General features: G+C 37.7%; 1 protein-coding gene across 1 annotated transcript in view; it reads right to left on the bottom strand.

Annotated features, from left to right (window-relative positions):
• Positions 1-19161, bottom strand: part of TMOD3 (tropomodulin 3) — a 76366-nt gene that overhangs the window by 19213 nt on the left and 37992 nt on the right. The window contains exons 4-6 of the mRNA XM_049904830.1: positions 8116-8238; positions 6853-6942; positions 272-402 (exon numbers count right to left, since the gene is read on the bottom strand). Coding sequence (XP_049760787.1) covers positions 272-402; positions 6853-6942; positions 8116-8238 — 344 coding nt within the window. The remainder of the gene's footprint in view (positions 1-271; positions 403-6852; positions 6943-8115; positions 8239-19161) is intronic.

Genomic DNA, 19161 nt, shown 5'->3' with positions numbered 1-19161 from the left:
TGGGCAGTATTTTGAATGCCAGAGAGATTTACTCTACTGACAGTCTGAAGGTTTTATATCTGATGAACTGTTTAAGAAGCCGGTCAGAAAATACTATAATAATTTAATTTCTAAATATGAAGGAACCCATGTTAGTATGCTGTTAGAGGCAAAACTTAACCTTTAAGCAGACAGAATTACACTACTATATCAAAACTATCTAGCTGTCACCCTAGATCCAATTGACTCAAAGCAATATAAAACAACTTTATTGTCTGCTTAGCATACATACCTTTATATTATTCAAATTAATTTCAACAAGACGAGCATCATTTTCCTTCATTTTCTTTAAACTCTCTTCAACATTGGTTGGATTTGGTGGTTCATCAAATACTGGAAGAATCTTTTCACCTTTTACCACATCTGCAGTTAACAAAAAGATCAAGAGTCTAACTGGTTGATACTATTAAAGTGAATGCTATGTTAACTTGGTAACTCATATATGCTACACTTACAGACACACACAAAGACATATACTTACTTAGTAGAACTGGTTTAAAAATTCCTTCTCCACAATTCCTGAAAGATCCTTTATGTGCTGACGCTTAAGTACCCAAATAAAACTGCATTGTGTATACATAAAAACACATTCCAACATTTAATTTGTTTGCAATGAGTCAGACTTTAAAAATGTTAACAAATGAACATTTTCACTTTTTTATTTTTATTGTGCTTTAAGTTTACAAGTTGAGTCAGTCTCTCATTTATATACACCTTGCTATATACTCCTAATTGCTCTCCCCCTAATGAGATAGCACACTCCTTCCCTCCACTCTCTATTTTTGTGTCCTTTCAGCCAGCTTCTGATGCCCTCTGCCCTCTCATTTCCCCTTCAGACAGAAGATGCCAACATAGTCTCATGTGTCTACTTGATCCAAGAAGCTCACTCTTTACCAGTATCATTTTCTACCCCATAGTCCAGTCCAATCCCTGTCTGAAGAGTTGGCTTTGGGAATGGTTCCTGTTTTGAGCTAACAGAAGGTCTGGGGACCATGACCTCTGAGGTCCTTCTAGTCTCAGTCAGACCATTAAGTCTGGTCTTTTTATGAGAATTTGGGATCTGCATCCCACTGCTCTCCTGCTCCCTCAGGGGTTCTGTGTTGTGTTCCCAGTCAGGGCAGTCATCGGTTGTAGCCAGGCACCATCTAGTTCTTCTGGTCTCAAGCTGATGTAGTTTCTGGTTTATGTGGCCCTTTCTGTCTCTTGGGCTCATAATTACCTTGTGTCCTTGGTGTTCTTCATTCTCCTTTGCTCCAGGTGGGTTGAGATCAATTGATGCATCTTAGATGGCCGCTTGATAGCATTTAAGACCCCAGATTCCACTCTCCAAAGTGGGATGCAGAGTGTTTTCTTAACAGGTTTTATTATGCCAGTTGACTTAGATGTCCCCTGAAACCATGGTCCCTAAACCCCCGCTCCTGCTATGCTGGCCTTCAAAGAGTTCAGTTTATTCAGGAAACTTCTTTGCTTTTAGTTTAGTCCAGTTGTGCTGACCTCGCCTGTATTGTGTTGTCTTTCCCTTTACCTAAAATGACTCTTATCTACTATCTAATTAGTGAAAAGCCCTCTCCCTCACTCCCTCCCTCCCCCATCTCGTAGCCATCAGACCTATTTCTCCAGTTATTATAATAGTGGTCTTATACAATATTTGTCCTTTTTCACTTGGTATATTACAAGACACCCTTTCCACTAAAATACATAACAAGTTGATGATCCCACTTATTTTTAGCAATATCCATGGTAAAAGTCTAATATGATAAAAACTCACATACCATAATTTCATCTGAGACTTGACTGGTAATTGTATAAATGCACTAATAACACAGATTTGAAGAAATAAAGACTCAACAAGAAGAGTGGGGTGATAGAAGGATACATGACCTCTTTCTCTCATGGACGGTACCATGCAATGGGAAAAGGGGGGCTCTCAAGGAGAGGGCAGGGATAGGAAGTGAGCAGGGAGGGAGAGGTAAAGGTGTGCAGGGAAAAGCTACTGCAGCACAAATTCCAAAAATCACTGCCCTCCTTCACTCCCACCCACCAATCCTTCACCTTATATGCCCACACACACGACCAGAATACACCTATTCAAAATGGAAAGACAGAGGACCCAGAATCCTTGAATCCTTTCATAAAATATACATGAACTTTGAAGCACGTGTGTGCAGACCCATGATCCCCCGTGTAACAGACAAAATTTTATGCATATATTTTCTGGGGAGAATATCGATAGTAACAGATTCTTGAAGAGGTGACAGACCCCACAAAGGTTAAGAGCAAATGACATGGAAAAACTAACAAGGCTCTGAATGGATGGTTGTCTGGCTTAGTTCTTCTCTTCTGCTCTCTTCTTTTAGGTGCAAAACTCTTCTTGAGGCAAGGTGCATTGCTTACTTATGCAATAAATTTCCTCCAAAAGTACCTTGTTCTCTTCCAATATGCCTCACTGACTGGGAAACTAGATTAGTTCTTCCCCAATTCTAAATTTTGTAAAATTAAAATTTACAATGTGTGTATTTAAAGAGACTTGCTCCCTAATGCAATAATGGATCCAGTTAGCAGGATGCTGAAACCACTATGTGAAAGGTTCATGGGGAACTTTATAAGAGGTGGATCAGGATACCAACACTTGGACCCACTGATTGTTTAAACACATCATTCAAAGTGGGATGACCAGAGTTTATATGCTTCACAGTGTGATTCAATCACACCACCACCTATGAAGCATTCTTGCCAAATCACTGTATCTGAATTTGATCGAGCCTCACTAATAGTTTACAGAAATGTGGGAGACAGAGAAACATGTAAAATGACATCATAAGGCTGCAATCAGCCAAATCCAGAGTATGAGAAATGCCACATGACAAATGACTCAATGTCTTCTAGAAATAAATATCATGAAAAAAAAAAGGGAGGGGGGAAGAGGTTGGGGAGAGGGTATTGTTAAGAAATTAAGAGACACTGAAAAGACAAACAACCAAACGTAATATGTGACCCTTGTTTAGATCCCAATTTGAACAAATAAAATTTTAAAGTGAATGGGGGAAATCTGAACATGGAGTGGATATTAGATGATAAAGAATTATTACTAATTTTTAAGTTCGGTAATGGTAATGTTGAATAAAAAAAAAAGCCCTTATTTGTGAGAGACACATATAGAAATATTACAGGTGAAACAATACAGAAGTGACCAGGATTTGCTTTAAAATACTCCAGGGGGGAAAAAAAAAGTGTAGGAAATAGGGTCAGAGGCAGAAGATGGATGAAACAAGGTTGACAAAAAGGCTAAAAACAGCTGAACCTGGGTGATGAATACATTATTCTTTCTTCTTTTATGTATGTTTGAACATTCATATAATAAACCATTCAAAAATTGGGGAAATAGCTAAATTACAGAAAATTCATACAATGGGATGTTATGCAGATATCTGAATGAGTTAGATCTATATATACTAACTCTAGTACCCAGTGCCGTCGAATATACTAACTAGGAAACATTATATATCACTAAGTGATATAGTACTATACGGTATGTGTTAAAATCCTTACTTGCATGTGACATTGAGGCTAGTTACTTAATCGTTCTAAAAGTTTAGCTCTTTCATATGTAAATTAAAGACAATACCTATCTCGCAGAACTTTTGTGAGGATTAAATAAGAAAAATCTACATTTAAGTGTTATGCACAAAACATGGCCCATAGTAAGCATTCAAAAAAAAAAAAAAAGGCAGCCAATATTATTATTGAAAAAAGTAGCAAAAGATAAAAAAATTGTTATGATCCCATTTTTTTAAAAAACAAAAGACTACACATTTATAACATGTACACATACATAAGTTTACATTAACACAGTACATCTAAAAGGATATACACCTTTTTTTTTTATTAAGAGCTTATTAAGAGCTACGGCCAGGGGTGGCGGGGAGCAAAAGGCACAGATCGTTGTGAATAGAGACACTTTTTACCTTCTACCCTTCTCTACCACTTAAATGTGTCACATAAGCATGTATTACTTTACAAATTAATTTTTTAAAATGCTTAATATTTCAAATCAGACTAAAAAGTTTAGAGGCTAAACAGTCTGGTGGTTTCTCCTGATTTGATCTTGTAATTCGGTTTCTTTGTCAGCACCGTTGTGAATTTCTTGAAAATCGTAACACTGATAATAAGATTGTTAAGGGGGAACAATAACGTTTCCCCATAAATATGTGTTGTAAATCCTAACCCCCTATACTTGTGGTTACAATTCCATTTGGAAATGAGCGTCCTTTGTTATGTTAATGAGATAGTATAGGGTGTGTCTTAAATCAATCTCTTTTGAGATATAAAAGAGATTAAACAAGCAAATGAGCAAACAGAGATGGCGGAAGACTGCCCAGGGGCAGAAGCTGAAAAGAGACAAGGGCTTTCCTCCAGAGCTGACAGAGAAAGCCTTCCCCTAGACTTCCAGCCTCCTAAACTGTGAGAAGATAGGTTTCTGATTGTGAAAGCAACCCACTTGTGCTATTTCTTTTATAGCAGCACCTGATAACTAGGACAGATGTCTACAATACCCAAGTTAGACTGTTTTTTTTTTTTTTTAATTTTTATTGAGCTTCAAGTGAACGTTTACAAATCAAGTCAGTCTGTCACATATAAGTTTATATACATCTTACTCCATACTCCCACTTGCTCGCCCCCACTGAGTCAGCCCTTCCAGTCTCTCCTTTCGTGACAATTTTGCCAGCTTCCAACCCTCTCTACCCTCCCGTCCCCCCTCCAGACAGGAGATGCCAACACAGTCTCAAGTGTCCACCTGATACAAATAGCTCACTCTTCATCAGCATCTCTCTCCTACCCACTGTCCAGTCCCTTCCATGTCTGATGAGATGTCTTCGGGAATGGTTCCTGTCCTGGGCCAAAAGAAGGTTTGGGGACCATGACCACCGGGATTCCTCTAGTCTCAGTCAGACCATTAAGTATGGTCTTTTTGTGAGAATTTGGGGTCTGCATCCCACTGATCTCCTGCTCCCTCAGGGGTTCACTGTTGTGCTCCCTATCAGGGCAGTCATCGGTTGTGGCCGGGCACCAACTAGTTCTTCTGGTCTCAGGATGATGTAAGTCTCTGGTTCATGTGGCCCTTTCTGTCTCTTGGGCTCTTAGTTATCGCGTGACCTTGGTGTTCTTCATTCTCCTTTGATCCAGGTGGGTTGAGACCAATTGATGCATCTTAGATGGCAGCTTGTTAGCACTTAAGACCCCAGACGCCACATTTCAAAGTGGGATGTAGAATGTTTTCATAATAGAATTATTTTGCCAATTCACTTAGAAGTCCCCTTAAACCATGGTCCCCAAACCCCCGCCCTTGCTCCGCTGACCTTTGAAGCATTCAGTTTATCCCGGAAACTTCTTTGCTTTTGGTCCAGTCCAGTTGAGCTGACCTTCCATATATTGAGTGTTGTCCTTCCCTTCACCTAAAGTAGTTCTTATCTACTAACTAATCAGTAAAAAACCCTCTCCCACCCTCCCTCCCACCCCCCTCATAACCACAAAAGTATGTGTTCTTCTCAGTTTATACTATTTCTCAAGATCTTATAATAGTGGTCTTATACAATATTTGTCCTTTTGCCTCTAATTTCGCTCAGCATAACGCCTTCCAGGTTCCTCCATGTTATGAAATGTTTCACAGATTCCTCACTGTTCTTTATCGATGCGTAGTATTCCATTGTGTGAATATACCACAATTTATTTAACCATTCATCCATTGATGGACACCTTGGTTGCTTCCAGCTTTTTGCTATTGTAAACAGAGCTGCAATAAACATGGGTGTGCGTATATCTGTTCGTGTGAAGGCTCTTATTTCTCTAGGGTATATTCCGAGGAGTGGGATTTCTGGGTTGTATGGTAGTTCTATTTCTAACTGTTTAAGATAAAGCCAGATAGATTTCCAAAGTGGTTGTACCATTTTACATTCCCACCAGCAGTGTATAAGAGTTCCAATCTCTCCACAGCCTCTCCCATTTATTATTTTGTGTTTTTTGGATTAATGCCAGCCTGCTTGGAGTGAGATGGAATCTCATCGTAGTTTTAATTTGCATTTCCCTAATGGCTAATGATCGAGAGCATTTTCTCATGTATCTGTTGGCTGCCTGAATATCTTCTTTAGTGAAGTGTGTGTTCATATCCTTTGCCCACTTCTTGATTGGGTTGTTTGTCTTTTTGTGGTTGAGTTTTGACAGAACCATATAGATTTTAGAGATCAGGCGCTGGTCGGAGATGTCATAGCTGAAAATTCTTTCCCAGTCCGTAGGTGGTCTTTTTACTCTCTTGGTGAAGTCTTTAGATGAGCATAGGTATTTGATTTTTAGGAGCTCCCAATTATCTGGTTTCTCTTCGTCATTTTTGGTAATGTTTTGTATTCTGTTTATGCCTTGTAGTAGGGCTCCTAACGTTGTCCCTATTTTTTCTTCCATGATCTTTATCGTTTTAGTCTTTATGTTTAGGTCTTTGATCCACTTGGAGTTAGTTTTTGTGCATGGTGTGAGGTATGGGTCCTGTTTCATTTTTTTGCAAATGGATATAGACTAGTTTTTATACTATTTACCATTTGTGTTATTTAGTGGAGTGTAAATGGCTCCTATTACATTTGCTGACATATTTAACATACAGTATTTAATATTCTATTTTTAATGGGTTTCTATGTTAATACCATCAAACTGGAATCTTAGATTTCAAGTATGTACATAACATTTGTTATGTAAGCACTAAAGTCGATACATGGAAAAAAATATTTAATAAAGGATAGGGACTCACAAGGCATTTTAAATACTCACTTGAAAAATGTTCTGGGTCGACACCATTACTACTTCCCACTATATTACAGAACTGTGTATTTGTTATCAAATTGTGCATCCCAAGAATAGCTATAAATGTAGAAAAAGAAAATTATTTTTTATTCCATCTGTTCTAAACATAAAGAATTAATTTTACAACCAAAAACTTACATCAAGGATTTTAACATTCTCTGGATTATTTCCTATTAAATACACACTTTACAGCAAAAAATGGAGACAAAGTGATTAAAATCACTTACAATCTCTTGCTCATCAATACTCCCCTGCCCCCCCCCTCCAAATTTCTGAATTCAGACACATACTGGAGTCAGCCTAATCCGAAACTTAAATTTATGCTTAGCTCCATCTGGTGGTTAAGAGAAAACTGAAATGATGTATTTTTGTTGTTCACCCTTCTCACAAGGAACATAATGAAGGTTTTCAACTTAACCTGTTAAACTTCATATCATTAATTTATATTTGCATTCCAGCTAAGAGTAGAATACTAGATGTATAGTTAAGTTCTCATATTTAAGATTCAATAGCATCCCTCAAAAACGACACTTTGGAGGGAAAGTACATTTATTTTTTGTTTTTGATGACCTTGTGCACAAATAAGGCAAAAGCTACAGTATGCCCTGGCCCATTTCGCTCTGATCATAATGAATGTATTTACAGATCTATCAGTCCTCAGCCCCCTAAAGAATAAGAAACCTGTTCTGGCTGTGACACAAGCCTTGATTTGTCCCTTTCCAGGGTCTTTCTCAAAGAACCATCACTGTTACTTTGAAACATGTTCGTTCTTGAGGCTACTTGGCACTAAGGTCTCCTTATGCTTCACATTTTTCTATGGGAAGGTGGTGAATGTGGCTCAGGGCTGACTGGGCCATCTGCTTTGCAGTCACCCATCTCTGGACCTACTGATATAATGGGGTAGCACCCGACCCTGAAGACTCTTTCCCAGTGTTTGGATAGGGCAGCTTCTAGTAGAGCAGTAGCTGATGAAAGATTTTTATAAAGACTTTCAAATATGACAATATGGTAGGTAGAATGTCAAATAATACAATAAATTCTATTAATATAAAAATTTCGCTATTTTTATAATTTAAGAAATTAAATCTTTTGTCAGATTTATAGTGTAAAAAACAAAGCCAAATACATTGTTACTGATTTAATAGCACTTCGTTAGGTAAAAGACACATCTGTACAATGCACATGCATGTGTGCACACCCACTCACAAATCAATTTGCTTTAAGAGATACCTGCAAGATCACACAACTCTGTATCAGAAGCACCCGTCAAAGCTTCTTCTAATTCTGGATCAAGAGATACTTTTTCTTCTGCAAAAGTCTGTACAGGTTTCTGTTTAGGGATAAATATTTTCCCTGAAAAATAAAGCAGTTTGTTAATTTCACTAAGACTTACTGGCATTATAACATTTTACCCTTCTAATTAAAATTTTTTTAATAACAATTATTAAAAGTATGTGCAATTGAGCTGAAGGAAAAACTCAAGATTAACATCTATAACAATTTTGATGCATCTTTGTTATGGATTGTGTCCCCCAAAAATATGTATTGTAAATCCTAATCTCTGCCTGCAGTTATAATCCCATTTGTGAATGGGAGTTTGTTATGTTAATGTGACAGGATTAGGTTAGGTTATGTCAACAGGGTTAGTTTATTATGTTAATGAGGAAAGATTAGGGTGTATTTTGAGAAAATCTCTTTTGAGATATAAAAGATATTAAACAAGCAAGCAAGAGAAGCAGACACAGGGGAAGGCAGATGCCAAGCACGTGAAGATTTCCGAGGAGCAGAAGCTCAAAGAAGCAAGGGCCTTCCTCCAAAGTTGCAGAGATAAAGCATTCCCCTGGAGTTGACTCTGAATTCGGATGGCTAGCCTCCTAACTGTGAAAAAATAAATTTCTGTTTGTTAAAGCCATCTACCTGTGGAATTTTTGTTATAGCAGCACTAGAAAACTAAGACAGGATTCAGTACTGGAAGAGTAGGGTGCTGTTCTAATAATAGATACCTAAAATGTGGAAACGGTTTTGAAACTGAATGGATAGAGGACTCAGAAGGAAGTGAGGAGAACTGTTAACACCAGAGAAGGTGCAGGTGGTGAGAAACAGCATTCAGAGAAAAGGTTCCTGAAGAACCTGTACTTAGATCAAAAAGCAGTCATTTGTACAGAAAAAGTGGATACTGCATGATTTAAAGTCAAGAAAGGTATATGTCAGGGTTGTATTCTTTTACCATACCTTTTATTCAATCTGTATGCCAAGCAAATAATCCGAGAAGCTGGACAGTATTAAGAAAAACAGGGCATCAGGATTGGAGGAAGACTCATTAACAACCTATGTTATACAGATGACACAACCTTGCTTACTGAATGTGAAGAGGACTTGAAGCACTTACTGATGAAGATCAAAGACCACAGCCTTCAGTATGGATTACACCTCAACATAAAGAAAACAAAAATCCTCACAACTGGACCAATAAGCAACATCATGATAAACAGAGAAAAGACTGAAGTTGTCAAGGATTTCATTTTACTTGGATCCACAATCAATACTCATGGAAGCAGCAGTCAAGAAATCAAAAGACACACTGCATTGGGCGAATCTGCTGCAAAGGACCTCTTTAAAGTGTTAAAAGGCAAAGATGTTACCTTGAAGATTAAGATGCTCCTGACTCAAGCCATGGTGTTTTCAATCACCTCATATGCATGTGAAAGCTGGACAATGAATAAGGAAGACGGAAGAAGAACCTACGCCTTTGAGTTGTGGTACTGGGGAAGAATACTGAATATATGATGGACTGCCAAAAGAATGAACAAATCTGTCTTGGAAGAAGTACAACCAGAATGCACCTTAGAGCAAGGATGGTGAGACTACATCTCACATACTTTGGACATGTTACCAGGAGGGATTAGTCCCTGGAAAAGGACATCATACTTGGTATAGTAGGGAGTCAGCGAAAAAAGAGGAAGGCCCTCAATAAGATGGACTGACACAGTGGCTGCAACAACAGGCTTAAGCATAAAAACAAATTTGAGGATGGCACAGGACCTGGCAGTGCTTCGTACTGTTGTATATAGAATCGCTATTAGTTGGAACCGACTCAACGGCACCTAAGAACAACAACAACAACACAAAAATCTGTGCTGTAAGTGATACCATCAAGAAAGTAAAAAGACAAACCCCAGAATGGGACTTGTATCCAAAACATATAAAAAACGTTTACAATCGATAATAAAAAGACAATCCAATTCAAAATGGGAAAAGAATTTGAACAGACATTTTCTCAAAGATACACAATGGCTAATAAGCACATGAAAAAAGAGGCTCAATGTCATTAGACACTGGGAAATACAAATCAAAACCACAATGAGATACCATTTCTCACCTGCTAGGATGACTACAATCAAAAAGACAGACAAGTGTTGGCAAGGATGTGGAGAAACTGGAACCTTCATACACGGCTAATGGGAGTGTAAAATGGTACAGCCACTTTGGAAAACAGCTTGGCAGCAACTCAAATTTTTAAGCATAGAATTGCCATATAACCCAGTAGTTCCACTCCTATGTCTATACCCAAGGGGAATGAAAACGTATGTCTGCACAAAAGCTTGTACACAAATGTTTATAGAAGCATTATTTATAATGGCCAAAGGTAGAAACAACTCAAATGTCCATCAGCTTATAAACAGAAAAACAAAATGTTATATCCATATAAAAGACCATTCAGCTATAAAAGGAATGAAGTACTAATACATACTACAATATCAATCTTGAAAATGTTATGCTAAGTGAAAGAAGCCTGTCACAAAAAATACATACCATATGATTCCATTTATATAAAATAATTCAAAACGGGCAAATCTATAGAGACAAAAATTAGATCAGCGGTTGCCTAGGACTAGGGAGTAGGATGGAGAAGGGGGATTGACTGCTAATTGGTTGGGGGTTTCTTTTTGAGGTGATGAAAATGCTCTAAACTTGGACTGTATTGATGGTTGCACAACTCTGTGAATATACTAAAAACTACTGAATGTACACTTTAAACGGGAAAATTTTATGACATGTGAATTATATCTCAATAAAGATGTTTTAAACAACTAAAGCGCTGATGTATTAATTAAATACATGTTTATATCTTAATATATTTATACTACATATATAAAAATTTATATAAAATGTACAGAGAAAAAATAATTTTCTGAGACACAGTGAGTCAGACACAGTGTATTTGTTAGTCAAAATCAGCTGTTTCCTGAGAAATACGTAATTAGCAAACTGCTGGAAAGATTTCATATAGCAAAAAAAAATACATATATAAATTAATTTAAATGTCTAATATCAATTAGAGTTAAGTAAAAAATCTTAATGACTATGAGATGTAGGTAAATACAATAGATCGCTTTAAAAATGGTCAGTTTAGTTTGTACCTGAATGTCTCGCAAGGTGAATGAAATGCTAGGTTTTTATTAGATGTAGAAGTATTACGTAGGGTTTTGTTTGTTTTTGCAGAGAGCGGGGAATGTGCAGCAAGTTTGATGTTTCTTTTGTCCAAAGCCATCTACTAACAAACTTAGTAGTATTCTACTTTATGATCATCTTGATTCTGATGTTTTCCTTAAGTCATGGAATAGTTCCTTACAGAAATCTCTATTTCATTCTGATAAAATAATTTAGCATATATAAAGGAACATGTATATAGTAAACATAGCAGACACTATTATTTATTATTCCCTCTAGAACTTCCTATGTGTGTGTGAGAGAGAGAGAAAGACAGGGACACAGTTTTATAAAACAAACTAACAACCCAAGAGGATTGAAAACTACATAGTCCCAAGAACCTATATCAGTGATTCTTAAACTCAGGGAATGAGGATTGGCTAGACAGATATATTTCTAAAAAGCTCCACTGGTAATCCTGATCCTTACCCAATTCAGGTTGATAAACCACTAATCTGTATAATTATGGAGCCCTGGCGGCACACTGGTTAAGAGCTTGGCAGCTAACCAAAAGGTCGGCAATTCAAATCCACCAGCCGCTCCTTGGAAACCCTGTGGAGCAGTTCTACTCTGTCCTATAGGGTCTCTATGAGTCATAATCAAGGCACTGGGTTTTGTTTTTTGGCATTGGTAAAATTACAGGTTTGGAAAGATTAAAGTGAGTTATAATGAGCTGATCCAATTTTATTTTCCCCTCCTTAAAATATGGTCATAAAGCCCTGATTTCAGATATTTGCATTTATTTGAAATAACATTCTGAGAAAATAGCTCTACACATTTATCCTTCAGTACACAGCATTCTATCTAAATGGCTTTAGTTTCTTTAATGTAATAGAGCATAAAACTTTTTTTAAAAACTGAAATTACCATCCTTACATTTAGCTTAGCAAAAATTAAAAAATAGGCAATGACTAGATCAGAGCAAAAACTCTCAGACAGGTATGAAATGACACGTCCCTGCTTCCCGCCCCCACCCCAAATAAAACAAAACAAACAAAACAGGGCTATGACTCTTGGTTGCTAAGAATGTTAAGACAGTTCAGTATTATTTCTCCAACTAGAAAATGGCAGCTAATAGTAGAAACCAAGATAAGAATTCCTACCACAGCAATTTAAATATATGACATTTATCTAAACCATGTTTGTACCAAGAAAGAAAAAAGGAATATCCTGCCAAGATCCCTGTTGCTGTCACAAAATCAGTAAGAGATACTATGAACCATGTTAACAATTCACTGCCAGGACATTTCTTCACTAGTCCTCATCTCCTTTGCTCTGAAATCAACATTAAGAATTCCCGTTCTTGCTGTGTATATAACAAGTGTAACAACAAGAAACAGAGACAGCTCTTAGTTATTTCATTCTTACAGAGTTGAAACGCCCCAGCGAATTTACTCATTTCTTTTTGAGCTGCCTTGTCCAAAAAGATTTAAGGCAACTATAGGAGCCTTGGTGGCACAGTGGTTAAGAGTTCGGCTGCTAACCAAAAGGTCAGCAGTTCAAATCCACCAGCCACTCCTTGGAAACACTATGGGGCAGTTTTACTCTGTCCCATAGGGTTGCTGTGTCAGAATCAACTCAACAGCAATGGGTTTGGGTTTTTTTAGGCAACTACAAGTTCCTAGGAGGTTATGCCTTTTGATAGGAAGTACACAAACCTCAAACCAATCAAACTAAAAGATGATGGGTCAGATCCTGGAAAGGTATTTTTGTTTTGAGCCAATGACACACATGACACCTGCTCAATGCTGCAACATGGTCACCAACAAATGCTCATTTATTCAACAAATGTTCAGTGAATATCTATATACTACATAATGAGCTGAAAGATACCATGAGGGAAACAAAATGAGGGAAACTTTGGGGAGTTAATACTCTAGTTTAGGAAACAGGCCATCTATAAATACATAATTCTGATGACTTCCACTTCCAATCAAGATGAAGTAACAAGGACCAGATTTACCCACCAGTCTGAAGCAACCAGAAAAAAAAAAAAACATATGAAACAGCAGTCTTCCAGACACTGATCATCAGGCCACAAAGGGCAGTGATACCTGAGAGATGGGAAACAAATGAGGTGAGCTCTATGACTGCCCAGCTTACTGCCCAGAGAAAGTTTCCAGTCTATAGCAGAGGGAGAGGGAACTCAGGCACAGCCTTATGATGAACTCTTAGTTGAGGAGACAGATTGTTGTTAGGTGCTGTCAAGTCAGTTCCAACTCATAGCGACCCTATGTATCACAGAACGAAACACTGCCCAGTCCTGTGCCATCCTTATAATCATTGCTATACTCGAGCCCATTGTTCCAGCCACTGGGTCAGTCCATTTCGTTGAGGGTCTTCCTCTTTTCCGCTGACCCTGTACTTTATTAAGCATCATGTCCTTCTCCAGGGACTGATCCCTCTTGACAACATGTCCAAAGTATGAAAGGCGCAGTCTCGCCATCCTTGCTTCTAAGGAGCATTCTGGTTGTACTTCTTCCAAGACAGATTTGTTCATCCTTTTGACAGTCCGCGGTATATTCAATATTCTTCACTGACACCACAATTCAAAGGCATCAATTCTTCTTTTGTCTTCCTTATTCACTGTCCAGCTTTCCCATGCGCATGATGCAATTGGAAATACCACGGCTTGGGTCAGGCGCACCTTAGTCTTCAAGGTAACATCTTTGCTTTTCAACACTTTAAAGAGGTCCTCTGCAGCAGATTTGCCCAATGCAATGCATCTTTTGATTTCCCAACTACTGCTTCCATAGGTGCTGACCGCGGATCCAAGTAAAATGAAATCCTTGACAACTTCAATCTTTTCTCCGTTTATCATGATGTTGCTCATTGGTCCAGCTGTGAGGATTTTTGTTTTCTTTATGTGGAGGTGTAATCCATACCGAAGGCTGTGGTCTTTGATCTTCATCAGTAAGTGCTTCAAGTCCTCTTCACGTTCATCAAGCAAGGTTGTGTCATCTGCATAACGCAGGCTGTTAATGAGTTTTCCTCCAATCCTGATTGCCCGTTCTTCTTCATGTAGTCCAGCTTCTCAGATTATTTGCTCGGCATACAGATTGAATAGGTATGGTGAAAGAATACAACCCTGACGCACACCTTTCCTGACTTTAAACCAATCAGTATCCTCTTGTTCTGTCTGAACAACTGCTTCTTGATCTATGTACAGGTTCCTTATGAACAAAATTAAGTGTTCTGAAATTCCCATTCTTAAAGCTATCCATTATTTGTTATGATCCGCATAGTCCAACGCCTCTGCATAGTCAATAAAACACAGGTAAACATCCTTCTGGTAGTCTCTGCTTTCAGCCAGGATCCATCTGACATCAGCAATGATATCCCTGGTTCCACGTCCTCTTCTGAATCTTGCCTGAATTTCTGGCAGTTCCCTGTCAATATACTGCTGCAACCATTTTTGAATGATCTTCAGCCAAATTTTGCTTGCGTGTGATATTAATGATATTCTATAATTTCCACATTCAGTTGGATTACCTTTCTTGGGAATAGGCATAAATATGGATCTCTTCCAGTCAGTTGGCCAGGTAGCTGTCTTCCAAATTTCTTGGCATAGATGAGTGAGCACTTCCCGCACTGTATCCATTTGTTGAAACATCTCAATTGATATTCCATCAACTCCTGGAGCCTTGTTTCTTGCCAATGCCTTCAGAGAAGCTTGACTTCTTCCTTCAGTACCATCGGTTCCTGATCATATACTACCTCTTGAAATGGTTGAACATTGACTAATTCTTTTTGGTATAATGACTCTGTGTATCCCTTCCATCTTCTTTTGACGTTTCCTGCGTCATTCAATATTTTCCCCATAGAATCCTCTGCTATTGCAACTCGAGGCTTGAAATTTTTTCTTCAGTTCTTTCAGCCTGATAAACACTGAGCATGTTCTTCCTTTTTGGTTTCCTATCTCCAGCTCTTTGCACATGTCATTATAATACTTTGTCTTCTCAAGCCGCACTTTGAAATCTTCTGTTCAGTTCTTTTACTCCATCATTTCTTCCTTTTGCTTTAGCTGCTCAATGTTCGAAAGGAAGTTTCAGAGTCTCCTCTGACATCCATCTTGGTCTTTTCTTTCTTTTCTGTGTTTTCAATGACCACTTGCTTTCTTCATGGATAATGTCCTTGATGTTATTCCACAACTCATCTGGTCTTCAGTCATTAGTGTTCAATGCGTCAAATCTATTCTTGAGATGGTTTCTAAATTCAGGTGGGATATACTCAAAGTCGTATTTTGGTTCTCAAGAACTTGCTCTGATTTTCTTCAGCTTCAATTTGAACTTGCAAATGAGCAACTGATAGTCTGTTCCACAGTCGGCCCCTGGCCTTGTTCTGACTGATGATATTGAGCTTTTCCATTGTCTCTTTCCACAGATGTTGTCCATTTGATTCCTGTGTATTCCATTTGGTGAGTATAGTTACCGCTTATATTGGTGAAAAAAGGTACTTGCAATGAAAAAGTCATTGGTCTTGCAAAAATCTATCATTCGATCTCTGGCATTGTTTCTATCACCAACACCGTATTTTCCAACTACTGATCCTCCTTTGTTTCCAACTTTTGCATTCTAATCACCAGTAATTATCAATGCATCTTGACTGCACATTCGATCCATTTCAGACTGCAGAAGCTGATAAAATTCTTCAGTTTCTTCATCTTTGGCCTTAGTGGTTGGTACGTAAGTTTGAATGATAGTCATATTAACTGGTCTTCATTGTAGGCATATGGATATTATCCTATCACTGACCACACTGTACTTCAGGATAGATCTTGAAATGTTCTTTTTGACGATGAATGCAACACCATTCCTCTTCAAGTTATCATTCCTGGCATAGTAGACTACATGACTGTCTGATTCAAAATGGCCAATACCAGTCCATTTCAGCTCACTAATGCCTAGGATATCGATGTTTATGCGTTCCATTTCATTTTTGAAAATTTCCAATTTTCCTAGATTCATACTTTGTACATTCTAGGTTCCAATTATTAATGGATGTCTGCAGCTGTCTCTTCTCATTTTGAGTCGTGCCACAACACAAATGAAGGCCCCGAAAGCTTTACTCCATCCTTGTCATTAAGGTTGACTCTACTGTGAGGAGGCAGCTTTTCCCCAGTCGTCTTTTGAGTGCCTTCCAACCTGGGAGGTTCATCTTCCGGCAGTCTAGATCTAGAAAGACCAAAGTGGTTAGCATTTGCAGGACACAGTACCAGAGAGGATAGAGCTGCAGAGAGAGGGAAATCTGGAGATCTGTAGAGAGCCGCCTTTGAATATTCCCATCAGCCAAAAGAAAAACCTCACAATTCATGAGATCTTGGGTAGGGAACTCAGAAGGGTCTTGCCTCAGTAGTGGGAAATAGTTAACCCTATACTGAATACTGCTCCAGTTCCATCTAACAAATCTTAAAAAGACCCTAAAGAATCAAATTATTTTCAGATAACTAATTGTGTTGCAGAATGGAACTCAAGAATATTTATAGTGAAACAAAAATATCCAGCATCCAACAAGGTAAAATTCACAATGTCTTTTATCCAATCAAAAATTGCCAGCAAGCAAAGAACAGGAAACCTTGATCCATAAGGAGAAGGGGGAAAAAAAAAATCTATCGAAGATAAAATAAGCAAGGACATTAAAGTCACTATAATTGTATTCCATATGTTCAAAAAAATAGAGAGATGAAACAACCAGAATGGAAATGAGAATGTTCACGCATTGTGAAGAATATAACCAACGTCACTGAACAACTTGTGCAGAAATTGTTGAATGGGAACCTAAACTGCTGTTAAACCTTCACTGAAAACAGAATATTATTTTAAAAAAATGTCACTTACCAAAAAGAAGTAGAGACATGGAAGATACTTTTAAAAAGACCCAAATCAAAGTACAATGAAAATGAAGACTACAATATTTGAGATTAAAAAAAAAAAATACACTGGACAGGATTAATGACAGATTAAACCTCACAGAAGAAAAAAGTAACAAATTTGATGATATAGCAGTAAGATTACCCAAAATGAAACACAGGGAAAAAAAGAGAATAAGAAAAAAGTGAACAGAGCATCACCGAGCTGTGACATAACTTCAAGCAGCCTAATGCACGTGTAATTGGAGTTCCCAAAGGAGAGGAGAGAAAAAGAATGACACAAAAAATTTGAAAAATTTCCAACTTTGATGAAAAATTTCCAAATTTGATAACCCCACTTATTTATGAAGTTCAATGACACCAAACGACAAAGAACATGAAGAAAACTACACCAAAACACACCATAATCAAATTGCTCAAAACCAGCGATACAGAGGAAACTGTTCAAAGCAAACCCACCAAAACCAAACCCATTGCCGTCGAGTCGATTCCGACTCATAGCAACCCTATAAGACAGAGCAGAACTGCCCCACAGAGTTCCCAAGGAGCGCCTGGTGGATTCAAACTGCTGACCTTTTGGTTAGCAGCCACAGCACTTAACCACTACCCCACCAGGGTTTCCTTGTTCAAAGCAGTCAGAAAAAAAAAGACACATTATGCACAGAGTAGCAAAGATAAAAATGAAAGCTATTTCTTGTCGGAAACAATACAAGTGAGAAGACAGTGAAGAACATCTTTAAAGTACTGAAAGGAAACTAAAAAACTGAACCAAACCAGTAGCTGTGGAGCTGACTCTGGCTCATGGAGACCTCACGTGTTTCAGAGTAGAACTGCTCTCCATAGGGTTTTCAAGGCTGTCACCTTTTGGAAGCAGATCACCAGGCCTGTCTTCCGAGGTATCTCTGGGTAGGTTAGAACTATCAAACTTTCGGTTAGCAGCTGAGCGTGACCTGTTCGAGCCACTCATGGATTCCTGAAAGGAAGCCATCAACGTCAAATTCTATATTCAGCAAAATACTTTTTCAAAAACAAAATAAAGATATCTTGGTCATACAAAAGCTGAAAGAATCCATTGCGAACAGACCCACAAACAAAAAATGCTAAAGTCATTCAGAGAAAAGGAAAATGATAATCAGATGAAAACATGGATTCATACAAAGGAACAAAGAGCACTGAATATGGTAACTACATGGATAAATCTAAGAATTGTTTTATTATTTAAATCTCTTTAAAGGATAATTATTTAAAGAAGATTAGTAACAATGTATTACGGGGTTTATAACTTACATGAAAGTATGACAATAGCACAAAGGTCAGGAGGGGAAAAATCAAAGTATATTATTTTAAAGTTCTTTTTTATACTATATGTAAAGTGTTATAATGTCACTTGAAGATAGACTGTGATAAGGACATACACTATAAACCCTAAGCAACCACTAAAATAACAACAAAGAGTTACAGCTAATAAGCCACTAAAGGAGACTGAATGGAATCATAAAAAAAATTCAATTAAACAAATGAAAAAAGAGGAAAAGGAAACAAAGAACAATGGGACAAACAGAATATATACACCACGTTAACACTAATCAAAAGAAAGCAAGACTGGCTATATTAATATCAGACAAAGTAGATTTTAGAACGAAGAATATTACCAGGGATAAAGAAGGTCATTTTATAATGGCAAAGGAGTCAATTCATTAAAAGGACATAACAATCCTAAACTAATAAAATCTAATAACAGAGTCTCATAGTACATGATTCTAGAACAATAAAAAGCAGTACTCCATGGTATTTAAATTTTATACAGAAATGTCGATGGGACAGGAATATCTAGAGTGCGTGTATTTATTCAGGGAAAGTTTCCCACAAAACAGGGTCTTAATGTAAGAGATGAACTAGGCAGTGGAGGTGAGCGA

The sequence above is a fragment of the Elephas maximus genome, chromosome 12 (genome assembly GCF_024166365.1).
Source record: "Elephas maximus indicus isolate mEleMax1 chromosome 12, mEleMax1 primary haplotype, whole genome shotgun sequence".
Lineage (NCBI taxonomy): Eukaryota > Metazoa > Chordata > Mammalia > Proboscidea > Elephantidae > Elephas > Elephas maximus.
Note: the sequence above shows the minus strand (reverse complement) of the source record. Positions and strands in the feature narration are given on the sequence as shown.